At 39.8% G+C, this 16,355-nt stretch overlaps 1 protein-coding gene across 1 annotated transcript in view; it reads right to left on the bottom strand.

Annotated features, from left to right (window-relative positions):
- Positions 1-16,355, bottom strand: part of PTPRN2 (protein tyrosine phosphatase receptor type N2) — a 1,313,563-nt gene that overhangs the window by 615,528 nt on the left and 681,680 nt on the right. Inside the window, exon 11 of the mRNA XM_037835719.1 lies at positions 6,633-6,712. Coding sequence (XP_037691647.1) covers positions 6,633-6,712 — 80 coding nt within the window. The remainder of the gene's footprint in view (positions 1-6,632; positions 6,713-16,355) is intronic.

The raw sequence follows: 16,355 nt of genomic DNA, 5'->3' as shown, positions 1-16,355 counted from the left end.
TTCAGTTCTTGCAGCATCAGCAGGGGACTACAGAATATAGCCTCTTGGGGAAGACAGATGTCAGACCTTTCCTGGTGGCTGGGAGACCCAACCATATAGATATCATTTCTAAAATCCTAGTGACACATCAGGAGGAAATTCAAAGAGGCTCTGTTTTCCTTTCTGGCTCCTCCCTGAGATTCTGAGTAAAATGCTCTAGAATGGTAGGGGTGAAGGCAAGGAATAGAATTTCAGAAAACCCCTCCACCTATCTATACTTAAAAGAAGAAAAGAAACCAAAATATATTGAATACCTTCCCAAAGTAAGGTATTTGCATGTGTCATTATCACATTTCCTCTTCACAGTATAAATGTCTTCATTTTACACTTCAACAAACTGAGGCTCTGAGAGCTTAGGGAACAGAGTATTCTGCTGGAAAGTGACAGAATTGGGATTGAATGCAGGTTTTGAGTCGCCAAGTCATATTGTTCTTATGAACACATCCTATATCTTTTAAAATACTTGAATACAATGACATACAATCAGACTTGCAATAAAAGTTGCCCTTGGTGGGGGGATAAGAAATGTGGGGAAGGGGTGAGCACAAGGTGATCTGGGTTCAGGTCTGTCTCAATCCAGGGGTTCTATCTGGACCCAGGGATTCTGTCTGGATGCAGGGATTTATGTCTAGATTCAAGGGCCCTGTTTCTACAGCCATGTCTCAGCCCTGCTCCCCTCTGTGTTCTGGCTTCCTTCTCAGATGGGCTCACTTCTCAGGGTAGGCAGCTGAGGGCTAGAACATAACTCTCACATCCATAACGATAAAGGGCCTCTCTCTCTGGACATCCATGGCTGTGCTTGGATCATGAGCCTACACCTGGGTAGTGTGTCCAAGAAGAATGAGGTCAGATGAGCCTGGCGTGGGTCCTATGCTCATATTTAACAAGTGGGGCAAGCACTGTGCATGAAAAAGTATTATTCTCCCAAGGAAAACATGATGACTGACAAAAACAACACTTTCACAACAGATCCAAACCAGTTCTAGATAAGTCCAAGTCAATATGCTTGTGCCGGTTTGAATGTATTATGTCCCCCAGAAAAAGCCATATTCTTTGATGCAATCTTGTGGGGCAGACATATTAGTGGGGAATAAGGAACATTTGGATTAGGTTGTTTGCATGGAAATGTGCCTCACCCAACTGTAGGTGATAACTGATGAGATATTTCCATGGAGGCGTAGCCCCACCCATTCAGGGTGGGCCTTGATCAGTGGAGCCATATACATGGGCTGACAAACAGAAGGAACTCAGTGCAGCTGTGAGTGACATTTTGAAGAGGAGCTACAGCCAAGCAGGACACTTTGAAGAAAGCACAGGAGCTACAGATGAGAGACAGTTTGAAGATGGCCATTGAAAGCAGACTCTTGCTCAGGAGAAGCTAAGAGAGGACAAATACGCCAAGTGCAACTAAGAGTGACATTTTTGAGGAACTGCAGCCTAGAGAGGAATGTCCTGGGAGAAAGCCATTTTGAAACCAGAATTTTGGAGCAGATGCCAGCCATGTGCCTTCCCAGCTAACAGAGGTTTTCCGGACACCATTTGCCATCCTCCAGTGAAGGTACCCGATTGCTGATGTGTTACCTTGGACACTTTATGGCCTTCAGACTGTAACTGTGTAACCAAATAAACCCCCTTTATAAAAGCCAATCCATCTCTGGTGTTTTTGCATTCTGGCAGCATTAGCAAACTAGAACAATGCTACATGGAGAATTCTTTCCTATTGCAAATTGTGGTTCTGGGGTATTTAAGATAATAAATCCCAACATTTTTCATTCCAAATCTTAAGGGAGAGTTGCCACACAATCTTTCACTTACTCCTCTCTCCCTTCTCTACAAAAGAAATATAGCTGGATCTCCATATTGTCATAAGGGGTAAACACAATGTCAACTTTCTTTTGTTTGATGAGGAGAGAAAATACAATCAAGGAACTCCTAATGCTATGAAATGAGTTTTGACAAGAGAAAAAAGGCACACTGGAGCCAGGCCTGGTGAAGTCATTACATGGTATTAGGAACAACCCTTACCCTTCCTGCTCTTCGCATTTGAGGTCTCTTGGATCCTCTCCATCCTCCTCAGAAATCCCTACACTTTGGGACCAATGATCTCCAACAAGGCATGTGGCCTCCAAAGAGGCATGTGGTTCACAAACTTTAGTAGGCATCAGAATCTCCTGGAGGGTTTGCTAAACACAGATTACTGAGTTCCTTTCCTCAGAGTTTCTGAGTGAGTAGCTCTGCAGTGTGGCCCCAAGAACTGATAAGTCTAACAGTTTCCCAGGTGATACGGATGGTGGGGGACCAGACCTTGAGATTCACTCGCTAAACCAAAATACCAGGCATGTCAACAAAACACAGGAAAAATCCACTTCTTTCTGCACTTCATAATTCTCAGAGACCTGGAGTTCCCCTCTTGGCTCTACGGAAATCTAACAAAATGAAATTGTCTTGTAGAATAAACTATTTTTATCTCAACAGAAAAGCCAACATTGCTTTCCACAGTGTTCCTCATTATTATACAGTGGTATAAACTTTGAGCCTGGAAAGAAAGGCGAAGAAATAACATGAAAGAGGAGGAGCTGGATGTGTTCAGGAAGCGGGTCCCCAAACACCTGTGAACAGACTGTCCAGGAACATTTATGCCAATTGGAAGAAATATATCTCTATGCATAGATGCTCCATAACTTCATGGAGATGCTAAACAGGTGATGTTAGAAGTCTGAAGAAGCCAGTTTATTTGGACACAAGAAGAATTTCATGAAAAGCCACAAGTTTCCTTGTATAAGAAGAAACCTGTTATTTGAAATGACAAATGTCATCTTTCTGACAAGACAAAAGAAAAAACGGTAGCCAAATGCCAAATTTGAGAGGCTTCGATTGGAAAAGAGTCAAGTGAATTACACTAAGAACAAAGGGGTCAGACAAAGGGCTAAGGCGAGGGCCATACCTCCTGCTGAAGAGTTAGCAGATGAAACAAACACAACACCAAATAGATGCTAAGCACTGAAATGCAACCTCTCCAGTGCCACCAGAGGGACAGGCCATAGGAAGAGCCTGACCTTGGGGGTAGGAAGGGAAGTGAAACGGAGAACGCAATATAAATACTGGCGATAACAGTAGGGCTCTCTACGTAAGGGTAGAAGGGAGCAAAAGCAAATACTTTTCTCTAAAAAACAATTAACTGCATTATCTCCAGAAGGAGAAATGAAAAAAATGGATTAAAATATATTATTTAAGTATCAACTACTAGGAAAAGGAAATGTGTAACAAGATTTTTCAGTTCTGCCAATTTGACTAGATGACTTGGCCACAAACACTAAAAGCCACTACCAGTGGCATTATTTCTATACACATTTGCAATATAGTCAGTGCCACTTTGTGCAGCACTCACTTACTTCTACTATTCACTAATACCTTATGCTCACACCTAAGTTCATAAATTAGGCAAAATTCCCAGAAACGAATTGCCTAGTATAACGAAGAGATTCTGAATATTGAGAACCAGCTGCATTTATCATTCAGCATAAATAACACATGTTGTTTGATGGGGACTAATATGTATTAACTATATGCCTATTCATTAAGTTTTTGTATCATTTTGTATAAAATTAGCCAAATAAATGCACTTTGAATTCCTTCACCACGATATGTCTCCCTTCATTAACAATAACAAAAGATATCTAGAGTGTAGTGTCATTAAGCCCCTTGGGGGAACCAAATGCAAATAGTCAGTTGGATTTGCAGACAGCTTAAATATGTAGGCAGCACATAATATCAGCAGTAATTTCAAAAGAGGATATATTGAGTTTTGTATGCTGACAACTTACCACCACAGTCTATCTAAAACATGTTTGTCCCACCAATGACACTAGGTAGTTTGCAATTACACCATTAAGATCCTATGTAATCTTTAAAACCGGAAACCACAAAAAATTCCTTTTGAGTTTGTAATTCTTCCTTGTTAATACATGGAAGGTTGTGGCCATTTGGTCACTGCCATGCAGTGAAAGATTATTCCCCTTTGTGTTGTCAAAAGCTATCCTAACACATTTGATATGGTATCCACTATACTTTCTATTTATATTGCCAAACTGTAAGATCCTTATGGCTACAAACTTACTTTTCTAACCCTTTTCCTATAGCATCAGGTATGTTCATAATATCATGAAATTATTCAAAATATAAAGGGACTAATTTATTTTTAAATATGCACATATATTATCAATTTTGCATATATACAATAAGCAAGAAACATTGTGTCTTGTGCAACTGTAACAGTTTATATAAATGTACTGGTATAATTTAGTATACTCAAATATTTAGAAAGTGGTTGATATAAGGCTCACACCTCCTACATTTTATATGTAATTTCTCCCTATCATAGCACTTTAGTACATGAAATGAACACAATTTAAAATGACCTAGGAACTAGATTTCAAATAATCAACCTCATTTTCCCTAGAAAGCAATAAAACAAATGAAAAGCTGGGGTCAGTGAGCTTATTGTCATAATTAAAAAAAAATAAAAAGACTGCATTCTATTTTATTCCATTCATAGCATCCTTAAGTTCCAGCAAATCTAATTTTAAAAATATTACTTCACAGTACTGGGATGAATTGCCAATTGTGGAACAACTGTTAATGCATTTCTGCATAAAAACTGATGACCGATATGATCTTAAATATGTTCAAATGATCACTTGTATTGAGGGCTAGAATCAGTAAAATAGATGTTGAGGGAAGGAGAGATTCTGGATCCCACAAGAGACCCAAACCATTAATACAGAAATTCTACTCTTTCTGCAAGTGGCAGAGAATTTAGAATGAAATCTGCTGATTTCCTTTCATCAAGACCGCCTTGAATTGGCTCAGCTCAAGTGATGATACTTTGCTACTCTGCCGAGTTGTATCTCAGATGTCATATCCCTTACAATGAAATATTGCAATGAAATTCAGACTGGAGAATTCAGCTCTCTACAAAGATTGAATGCATAAGATTGCTGCAGTTCAGTACAACTTTTCAAAGAATTCTTTTTTAACCAAAAATCCTTGCCCCCAAATCACTACCTTCAGCAAATAAGAATTACTAAGAGCACAAAGCTATCCTATAAGTAAAACCCAACATCAGACAGATATTTTATGATTCCATTTGTGTGAAGAACCTAGAATAAGCAAATACATAGAGACAAATCATTAGAGTTCAAGTTACCAGGGGACAGGGTTGGGGGATGGGGGGAAAAAGAAAGTAGGAGTTATTGTTTAATGGGTACAGAGTTCCGTTTGGGTAGACGAAAATGTTTGGGCAATGAATGGTGGTGACAGTTGCACAACATTATTAATTTAATTAATACCACTGGATTATACACTTGAAAGTGGTTAAAATGGGAAGTTTTGAGTTGTATATATGTTACCACAAAAAATTTAAACAAACAAAAAACCCAACAGCGACTAAAATAGATCAAATAGTTTATTCCATTATATAGGGTATTAGCAGCTTTTTTATACCTCGTTTACTAATATCGGATATGAAACTTTAAATTAATATGATCCTAAACACAGTGAAACCTCAATTAATGAGGACTAAGTATTCAAATCCCTAAATCAATCAGAATATTCTGCTGTATTTTACTTTGGAAAAAAAGACCTAAATTTCAGTAGAAAATAGTTCATATAAAGGATTTGCTAAAATAAACAGTAATTTTCTGCTGTATATGGGGTCAAGGCACATTCAGCCTGATCTCTTATAAACGGTTACAAATCTTAAAGTGTTCTAACTACTGACTAATCTCAAATACTGAAAATCATCAAGCTAAGTTTCTGTTATATTTCCTATATTTTGCTAACTAGGCATAAAGACTGTATAATACAGTTTACAAAGATTTTTCAATAAGCGAAACAAAAAAAAAAAATTGAGGTTTAGGAATACACAAAAATTTTACCCACCATCACATTTTGTTCTTAAAGGCTCTAGTTAGTAGAGCTTCTGCTGTTCTCCATTGAATAACAAACACCAATTATACAACAAAGATCACTCAAGCCCTATCAGCAAACAGGTCTCACAAATGTACAATCAGGAATGACCAGCAACCTGTGATCTAAATAGTGAAACTATATAGAAGTTACTAAGTTTTTATTTAAACCTTCCAGATCCTGAGCTATGCCTTGGTCCACGATGGATTAAAGTAAAACCAGTTTGTGCCTCTTGTCCGGTACAAAATGAAAAGCCTCAAAGCAAAATCGCACTTGTTCTGCTCACACTGGGGTTACTACAGACACCAAATCCTTGCTTTTTCAAAAGCTAGCCTTTTTATCTCTCAAATATAGCACCATGGTCTCCTGTCTTCCATTTGAAGCCATGCCCGCATTTCACTTTAATCCAGTCCCTCTCCAAACAATGAAGTCCCAGGCAATGTTAATTGACTCTGGAATGTTATACTTCAATTTCCACTCGCTGCCACTAACCCCTCACTGTCTCTTTCGTTAAACATCAATCTGTCAGGGGAAATGGTGGACTTTCTTCTGGGCTGTTTTATACTGCTTACCTTTCTCTTCCCTGACTGGTAAGTTGTGTGTGTTTGCTGTCAAAACAGCCTTACCTGCTGCCTTAGCAACATCTGCAGTTGTCACATTTTGGACACTGGAGCTCACTTTGAAGGTCACTGCAGGTCCCAGGACACTGGAAGACATCATTTAAAAATGAGTTCAAAACTAAGTCAAAATATGTTGTTGCTTACCTGAAAGCTACATGGAAACATTGGTGTGTTTAAAACATATATACATCCAGGGCTGTGGTTTCCTCCAAGTCTGACCTCTGCCAGGTTTTAGTCTTCTTTGACATTGTAATTCTTTATTTCCATTTTCAAAGATTCTCTTGATGGGCTTTGGTAAAACACACACTGCTGTGCTCTTTATTACAATGAAATGCAAGTCAACCCCAATAACCCAACAATAACAAGTAAATATTCTTGCAAGGGAAAAAGAGAAATTGTTACAGAAACAGATTTTAGTATTTGGTTCTCAAGGGAGCAGTAAGAATCAAGAGCAGAGAGAAAAGGAAACAATAATATTTTAAATATTCTCTTGACAGGAACCATCTTAAAAACTTACCAAAAGTCATTAAGAACTATACAATATAAAAATAACTGTGAAGAAACTACTAGATAGGAATTATCAAAATTATCTGAATCTTTGACATACTATGTGGAAAAGGATTTTGAAAAAATCCATCAATTTTTAACAAATTAGTCACCTGAAGACCCAATATTCTTTAGAAACATGGCTATTGTATGTATAGCAATTTCAAAATGGATCAAAGAATGCAGTTCTTAAAGGCAGACGGACCTCATATCCACAGATTATAATTTAAGAAGGAACGGACCTCCTTGAATATCTTCTAAGGGGTAAGTCCCTCTAAAGCTAACACAGCAGCTAAGAAAGTTGACTATTGCTTCCTCATTAGTGCTTGTCCTATGCTCTTAATTCTCTAAGTTTTGTCCAAGTGCACCCCATGTAACCCAGGGGTACCCCCAATGCTTCCCACCCCTTCTCTTAATTGCTTCTAAATTATATACAGAAGTCCCCTTACTAGAAAGATCAGCTTGAATATTGAGAAGATAAAAAGGAAGTAAGCAAGTACAATATAAATATCATAATGAAAAAAAAGAAGGGAAGTCAGGATTTTTCTCTCTCGTTCCCCAGTCTCCTGGTGCCCATCTGTTTGGACCACCCCTCTTTTAAATGAGGGGATGCAGTTCAGATTTTGTATCATTTACAGAATAGGATGGGTACTAGCAACTTGCAGGGGAGGTGGATGTGTTCTCAGACCAATGCTGAGCATTGCTAGCTTTTCTCTCAACACAGATACTGTTTCACATTCCAGGGGCCCAGAACTGCTGAGAATAGATCCAACAAGGAAAGCTCTTTATGCTAATGATTAATGGCTGTTTCACATCATTTTCAATGCACAGGCTCTTAAGCTCAACTGGTTTATCCACAGGTTCCATGGGGCCTGACTCTCTTTTTCACCCTGTGTGCTCTCTTGGTCACTCTATAGAATCTCATATGGATTCAACTACCAATACTACAACTACTAAGAGCACAACCAACCACTTGGCCATTTATTAAGCCTCTACTATGTGTCAAGCTCTATAATAGGGACTTTACATATATTGCTTTTAACCATACAGTATTCCTGCAAAGTAGGTACCTTTACCACCATTTTAATGAGTGAACTGAGGATGCAAGGATTTTAAATCATTTCCTCAAGGGCAACCCAGCTAGGAAGACACAAATGATGCGCAATTCTATGTCTGCAGCCCAGAACTCTCTCCTGAGGTCAAGGCCATTTATCAAGATGCCTACTTTAACTTGATAACCCAAAGTTACCAAAATATGTTCTAAACTTAACCCTATCCCCATATCTGCTATTTCTCCTTATACTGTACTGCCTATTTCAGTGAATGAACCGTCAACTGGTCACTCACGCCAGAAACTGAGGGGTCATCTTAGGGTCCACCTTCTTTCTTAAATCTTATGTACAATGGGTCAGGTAATTGTAAACATACTTTGAACCCTTCATCTCCACCATCCTTATTGCAATTTACTAGGTTGAGGCCCTTGTATGTGCATCCAGATCTACAGAAATAGTCTCCAACTAATTTTTACCCACCCTATCCCAACTAATGCTAAGATCAGAAACTTCTGGGTTGAGAACAGACTGTAGGGAGGTAAAGGCAAAGGCAGGAGAACATGTTAGGAGATTATTGCAATAATCTGTGCCTGGGATAAAGGAGGCTTAGACCAGGGTGAGGGTATGGAGTGGTGAGAGAAGCCTGTGTTTTGTCCTGAGCAACCACAAGGTGGATTGGCCGTTAACTGAGATATGGAAGACTGGAGAGGAGCAGGGCAGGTGACAACCATCGGAAGCTCAGTTTTAGACACTGAATTTACAAATGCTTATCCAAGTGGAGGTGCCAAATATGTAGTTGGATATATGCATTGATTCTCAATGGCAGTATTTTCCAACACCTGGTATGTATAATTAGCATATCTAAATCCTTTAATAACTCATTGTTTTGGTTTGCTAAAGCTACTCTGAAGAAAGACCACTGGCATCTGGGACACCTCTGGAAGGCACGTGGCCAGTGTCTGCTGGTCCTTTCTCTCCTGGGTTTTGCTGCTTTCTGCTTCTGGCTTCATTGGCTTCCTCTCTCAGCTCTTCTGGGGGCTTTTTCTCTGTATGTCATCTTGTGGCTTTTTCTGCCTTTTATCCTTTCAAACAGGACTCCAGAAAAGGATTAAGATCAACCTTGAATGGGGTGGATCACATCTCAATTGAAATATCCTAATCAAAAGGTCCCATCTATAAAAGGTCTGCAACTACAGGAATGGATTAAAAGAACATGGCCTTTTCTGGGGAACAAAACAACTCCAAACTAGCACACTCACTGTTGAAGTATTCCTAATTTATATAAATACATCATTGATCTATTTCTCTATTGGGCCTATATCCCTCAACCAATGTTTCCAAGGAATTCTTCTCTCACCTTTCTTTTGAAATTTATTTTTTCCTAATTAGGATATAAATGACACACAGCCCTTTGTAGAGCTCAGTCCTGTGCTTTGTCTAGAGTCTGTTCTCCTCCAGCTATGGAATTCAGAGCACACAATTCCTTCTAGCCCAGGTGAGTTATTACCTTCTGTTTGGTTGAATAGAATCGCAAGAAAACTGTGTCTGTATAATGGCCAAAAGAGCTTTAGCACTCATGTCAAAGGTATGTGCAATAGGTTTCAGAACAGTGAACACTGAAAGTGGAAAGACCAGGAGGAACTCCACTTTGCAGACACATTAGACAGCACACTGTCTTTCCTAGAAATTGAGTAAATTCTGAACAAGACACAGAGAAAGAGGAATGTCTGGCCAGAGAGTCAGTCAGACATTCCTCATTTTTAGGCAATGAGGATTGCAATTTACAACTTCCCTCAGCCTTGTCCAGCATCATTTAGTATTCTGACTTGTTGAGATTAACAGATTAACAATGAGATAGAAATTTAGAGGTAGTGAATGCTAACACGCCTTCTACCAGCCAGCCTTTAATGACTGTCTATGGGTTGATGATAGTGTATGAGATACTAATTGTTTTATATTCATGAAAAACTGGATTTGTTCAGTATCTATGATCAAATCATTTATTTAAAAAGGTACAAATACTAAGAATGATGTAAAGAAAAGTACATAAGAGTGATAATCAACTTAACAATGAAACCATGTTCAAGGAGAGTTACACAAAAATGGAACTGAGTATCTCAAATATAGTAGAAAATGAGCTACTGGGAATGAACTCATTATATCAAAAATATGCCATCTCCTTCATATCTATTCTCTCCTCTCCCTTCCTTCCTAATACACCAATACTTAGCTACCTTTCAATACTCACTCATCCAGTGCCTGGCCTACTATTTCTTAGTCGTCCACGATTTCAGACCTAAACCTTCTTCATTTGAAACCTTATACATTTTTGTGGATTCAAATATCATCTCTGCTGATGATTCCTTAGCTTTAACCTCTGGTCCTATTTCCTCATGGAAATTTCATACTCTTTTCCCTGACTGTGCAAGATGACCTCTGCAAATGTAAAATAACATTCAAAGGCAGCATAATCATCATTATAACATCACTGTTATTGGATATTCAACTTAGAAGTTAGCATCACTTCAAATTTGACAAGCTCTCCCTTAAATCAATTCTTGCCACTTTATCCATAGGTCTGCAGAGCTAGCCAGGTTTCTAACCTTCTGTACAGTCCCTTTGACATTCTCATAGAAGAAATATCCAGGTAGTCAGCAAGTGCAGTTAAACTTCTGTAACATGGCATCTTATCCACCCTTCTCTTCACACTATGACTGTTCTCACCTATACCCTCACCACTCACAGCAGGGTTGAGTCGTCTCCTACTTCTGGCTCTTCTGCATGCAGCACACAGGTGAATTATCCTTAAAACCCATTTCCAATCTCTTACCCCTCTAAGCAATGCCTATTATTTCCTCATTCTCACATCAAGTTTAAAGTCCTACCTCTGGCTCTTCAGGACCTTCTAGTTTACAGGGACCCAGCTCTCCAATCAAATGAGATTAGCCCCTCCCTGGCCCATGAAAGCCAATGCTTATTTCTGCCTTTGCATGTTCATTCAAATCAACTTCCTTGCTTTTGAGTATTAAATTCCATCCATCTCTCAAAGCCCCACTCAGTTCTGACTTCCTCCCTAAGCCGTGAGTGAGCCCTCCAATCATGACAGATTTCCCCTTTCTCTAAAGTTATCTAGCAAGCATAGTGGGTGCCTGATATTTGGCACATAAATTACACATTAATTATTTCATATATTATTCTTGGCTTCCCAAACGAATGATGGGCTCCTTGAGAGCATGTATGATGTTTCTTGTCAGTGCATTACGCACAGAGGACCTGTGGTAGATAATCAATTAATAGACTTGATTGATTCATGATATTTGAGTTCAACCACTTTCTAAAATGAAGAGAAAGTCCTAAACACGAGCAGCTTCATTTCCCATCAAAACAGCTGTAATAATACAGACCTGAACAACAGGGTTTCAGATTTAAATTTTCTGTGAAATTCGAATCTAAAAAAACTACATCTAAAAATCTCCCTGACAGATGTTGTTTCCTAAACCTAAATTTTCCCTCCAGCACTGAAAGTTTTCCCCAAGGACTAGGAGAGGTTCCTGTCTTCAGAGTTCAGAGACCTTGTGTATGTATATTACGGAGAAAAATGCCATTCATCTGTCACCACCATACTTCCATATTTGGAACAAAGGGAGGGGCAAATGCAGCACAGTCTTCCTTTTAGGCTTGCCCAGTGTCACTGTCTTTGTTTTTAAGGATGCAAGTAACACTCTTGGAACAGGGCCTGGTAGGCTTAACAAATGTCACTATTATCGCTAACATGGCTCTTACCCACACCTGTATTTGTGACGCACTGAGCACCTAGCTTGTGCCCAGTCCTGGCCTAGGAACTTTTCACATAGACTTTTTCTAAACCTCACAAGAATCCAGCAAGGGAACAATCATCCCACTTTTACAGATGAGATTCAGCAAGATTATGCAATTTGACCTGGATTACATAACTTTACACTATTTGATTACAAACATGCTCTTTCCCCAAAACCACACTGCTTCTTCTTTGAGATGTGATGATGCACAAAAGTCTTTATTAAAAAGGTTACCTACTGCATGTCCAATTCTGGCATATCACCCAGATCCGCCCAGATCCAGAAAATTGTTAATTTGTTATCACAGGAGGCAACTAGGCCCAGAATTAGGCCCTCATGGAAGAGCCCTGCCCTCTCCTTCTGCACAAGCTCCCCCAGAGTCAACTAAAACAGAACCCTTCTGTGCTGACTAGCACACATTTATTGACTTTTTCTCTTGCACTGGCTGCTACAGGGAGCAAGGCAAGCACTTTAATTGATGCTGTACTAAAACATTTTAGGCCACTGAAAGGGCATTGTAGGGCCAGGTGGGACCTTTCCTTCTAGTGATACAGTGCAGCAGTCTTCCATCACTCTGATGTTTAGAAGTGGTTTAACTCTAACCAGGAATAAGCCCCTTCTGGCCAGAAGCCCCATGTTCCACTTCTTTGGGGCCTGCTGTCCATGATGGAGGGCAGCCCCCCACAGCCCCCCCACCCAGCCCTGTACATTCTGTTCTTTAAGAAATGGCAGTTTCTGGTGAGTAGTCAAACAGCAGGTGCCTTCTTGGAAGTTAATAGGAAGTATGGCATAGAGTGAGGACAAAAATAAGGAAGTTGAGAGTATTTCCTAAGTGCTTACAGCAAGTGCTACAGGTTGAATTGTATCCCCCCAAAAAGACATGTTGAAGTCCTAACTGCTGATCTCACAAATGTGACTTTGTTTGGAAACAGGATCTTTGAAGATGTGATTAGTTAAGATAAGGCCAAAGTGGACTAAGGTGGGCTCTAATTCACTATGACTGGTGTCCTTATGAGAAGAGGAAACGTGGACACAGGCAGACCCAGAGAGCAGATGGACATGCGACACAGGCAGGGGTTGGTTGGAATTGTGCTGCCACAAGCCAAGAAATGCCTGGGGCCCCCAAACACCAGGAGAGAGGCATGGAACAGATCTTCCCTCATTGATTTCAGAGGGAACACGGCCCTGCTGACACCTTGATTTTAGACCTCTGGCCTCCAGAGCTGTGACACAAGACATTTCTGTTGTTGAAAGCCACCAAGCTGGTGGCGCTTTGCTCTGGCAGCCCTGGAATGCTAAGATAGGAGAGCAGGGCAAGTTCCTTATCCCTGCCACGTGAAAAACGAATCTGAAGTCACAGAGATATAGGATAATGCACCAAACGTGAGCTGGAAACCAGACAGGTTCAGAACTCTGGGACCTGATTCACAGAGCATTTGTGTGGTTTTCCAGAAGCATGAAAAACTGAGAAGGCAAACCACTGTAGTAAGGTTTCTCAAAGACTCCTCCAATCTTCGCACTCTGCCTTAGGGAACTGTCCTGGCAATAGCTGAGTAGGCCAATTAGCCACAGAAAGAGTCATTAAAGGCCTTTTAAAAATAAGTCTGCAAGTGTTTCCTGGGGAGATCTGATGGAACATTCTGTCTCTAGAAACTGCAGCTTGGCATAAGCGCAGCACGGCCATGGTGTTCAGGGGCACAGTGTTTTCTCAGAACGGACGTGCTATTGACATTTAAGGAAGGATAAGAACTTTCTGTGCAAGCCCATCTGCAATTTTGGTTTTCTGGCTGGTGATCTCTTCCTATTTGTGCTGTATCCCTGCCTCATTCTTTACACAGCTAGATGATTACAAAGGAAGTTTCCTGAAAAGGTTATATATTACTGCCACATAGTAGCCCAAAGGAGATGGGGATTAAAGAGAAGGATGTGGAGAGGAATTACAAGGGAAGATCCCTCCTGAACTATTCTGGTGTGATGAGGGCAGTAGCTTGCCCCACATGAGCACATGTTTGTGTCGGCAGTGTCACAGACTGCTCGATTGTCTCAAATGGGGATCACTCCACCCTTGCTGTCACAGAAGCACCTGGGATGCCATCCCACCAGCTTTTCAAGGTCTTTCTCCCAATAGCTTTCCTTCCTCCCTTTCTAGGTTATTTCTGCTTACTGTCTCCCCCCTCATCTTCTTCCTCTGGCTATTTGAGCCCAACCTCTGCTAGCTGAAACAACCTTATTATCCAATTAAAATAATATAAGCAGAATGCAAAAAGTAGGTGGCCATAACTTGGACAAGGAATAAATCTGCATTTTAAAATTTTAATACGTTACAATTTGAAAAAAAAAAGCATGTGAATATTTATTAAACATCTGGATGCAAAAAGGCCTTTTAAGTTTAAAAGCAATAGAGAAATCACAAAGGAGAATAGACTATTGACAACATAAATATAAGAACTAAAAATAAATGAGAAAAGGATAGCACTGAATACGACAAACGGTTATTATCTTTATAATATAAAGCAGTTATGCAAAATCAATAGCAAAAACAGATAGCGAGCTCTCAATAGAACATTGAAGGATGTATGTAGATAAACAAACCACAAAGTAGAAAATGTGTCTAGCTAATCAAACAACTGAAAAATGATACAACCCCCTAACCAAGGAAATACAAATTAAAGTAACATTGAGATACCAGTTTTAACCTATCTCCTTATCAAATAATAAACTAATAATAATAATACCTGAAGCTGGTGATGTTACAAATGAATTAAGTATCCATACACTGTTGGTAGGGTGCATATTTATACAAAATTTTGGGATGCATTCTAGAAATATGAAACAAAAGTCTTAAATGCTCATGACCTTGACAGTATATGTACTTCTAGCAATTTATCCTAAAGAAATAGTTTGAAGTACTTTAAAACCTTGAAGTATAAAGATGATTATCCTAATATTACTTCTCATAGAGAAAAACTGGAGGGAAGCTAAATCATCAACAGTGGGGAAGTGGTTATGATATAGACACTTGATGAATTATGCAGCTATTAAAAAGTGTTTATGAAAAGTTTCTAGTGACATGGGAAAATAATTGTGAAGTGGGCAGAGTTATAAATTTGTATACAATGTGTGATCTCAAATATGTAAAATTAACCATGAAAAATGAGAAGAAAATACACTAACATGATAAGGATTATCTCCAAGTGGTAGGATTATTGGTATCTTCCTTAAACTTCTAGATATTTTCCATTTTTGTGCATAAATGTATGTCCAACAATGAATACATTACCTTAATAATAAAAATAACTTTATGAAATAAAGAAAGTTGAGAATGAAACAGAGGGTGGGCTATGGAGAGGCATCTGTGATTTGGTAGCCCACCTCTGAAAGTTTACAGACCCCAGAACAATGATATTTGGGGTTCTAGATTTTAAAAAATCATCAGTGTGGAAACAGTATTAGAGTTTTACTCACTAGTCACCCTCATCTTCTTTAGAAATGAAATCCCAATTTTGTCCAGAGTGGCAAAGTACCCAGCCCTGGACTGTGGCTCGTGATCGGTCTCAGTAAACCACTGTAACCCTGTTCCCTTCTCCAGGGATACTGAGACATAAGTGGGTATCTGCTGGGCATTTCTGGGAAACAGCTGCTTTCCAGAGAAAATGGAGAAACCAGATAGTGCCATTCCTTCCCCAATCTTCCTTCTTGAAAGATTTTGCAGCCGCCATCTCATGACCATGAGGCAAACAGTACAGGAAAGAAAATCCAGCATGCTAGAGATGACTTAGTGGAAGGAGGGAAAGAACCTGGATCCTTTATGGCATCGTTGGCCACTGCCACCCTCCAGATTTTTTGTCATATGGGAAAAGTAAACCCCAATTTGTCTAAACTTCAGGTTTTCTGTTACCTGCAGCAACCAGGGCATTAAAGGAATGCCTTTTTAGGCATTAACTTTCCAGCACCCCAAAGTAAGCAGAATCCTAATAGAATAGATCTACTCTACTGGGTTAGATAACGGTTGAGGTGGGTGGCAAGCCAGAGGCTGGCTGGATTGGCATGCTGCAGAGGACAGCCTGAGGTCGTAGAGGGACACGGGATAGGAGGGCACAGAAGTTATGAAGAAGAGCCAGCTTCACTTCCCTCCTGGTGTGGCCTGGGGCAGTTTGTGTCTTGGGAAGTGTGGGAGTTTAAAGGGGGGCAACTGCCAACCGCTTTATGAATCCACTTTAATCGATGCTTAAAGTGATTGGGAGTGAAGCACATGCCAGCACCTCTCCCTCCCCCAAAGCCCACAGGGCACCTTTAGAAGAGCATGGTCCTTC

Source organism: Choloepus didactylus, chromosome 5, assembly GCF_015220235.1.
Source record: "Choloepus didactylus isolate mChoDid1 chromosome 5, mChoDid1.pri, whole genome shotgun sequence".
NCBI lineage: Eukaryota > Metazoa > Chordata > Mammalia > Pilosa > Megalonychidae > Choloepus > Choloepus didactylus.
This window is presented reverse-complemented; position numbering and strand designations above follow the sequence as displayed.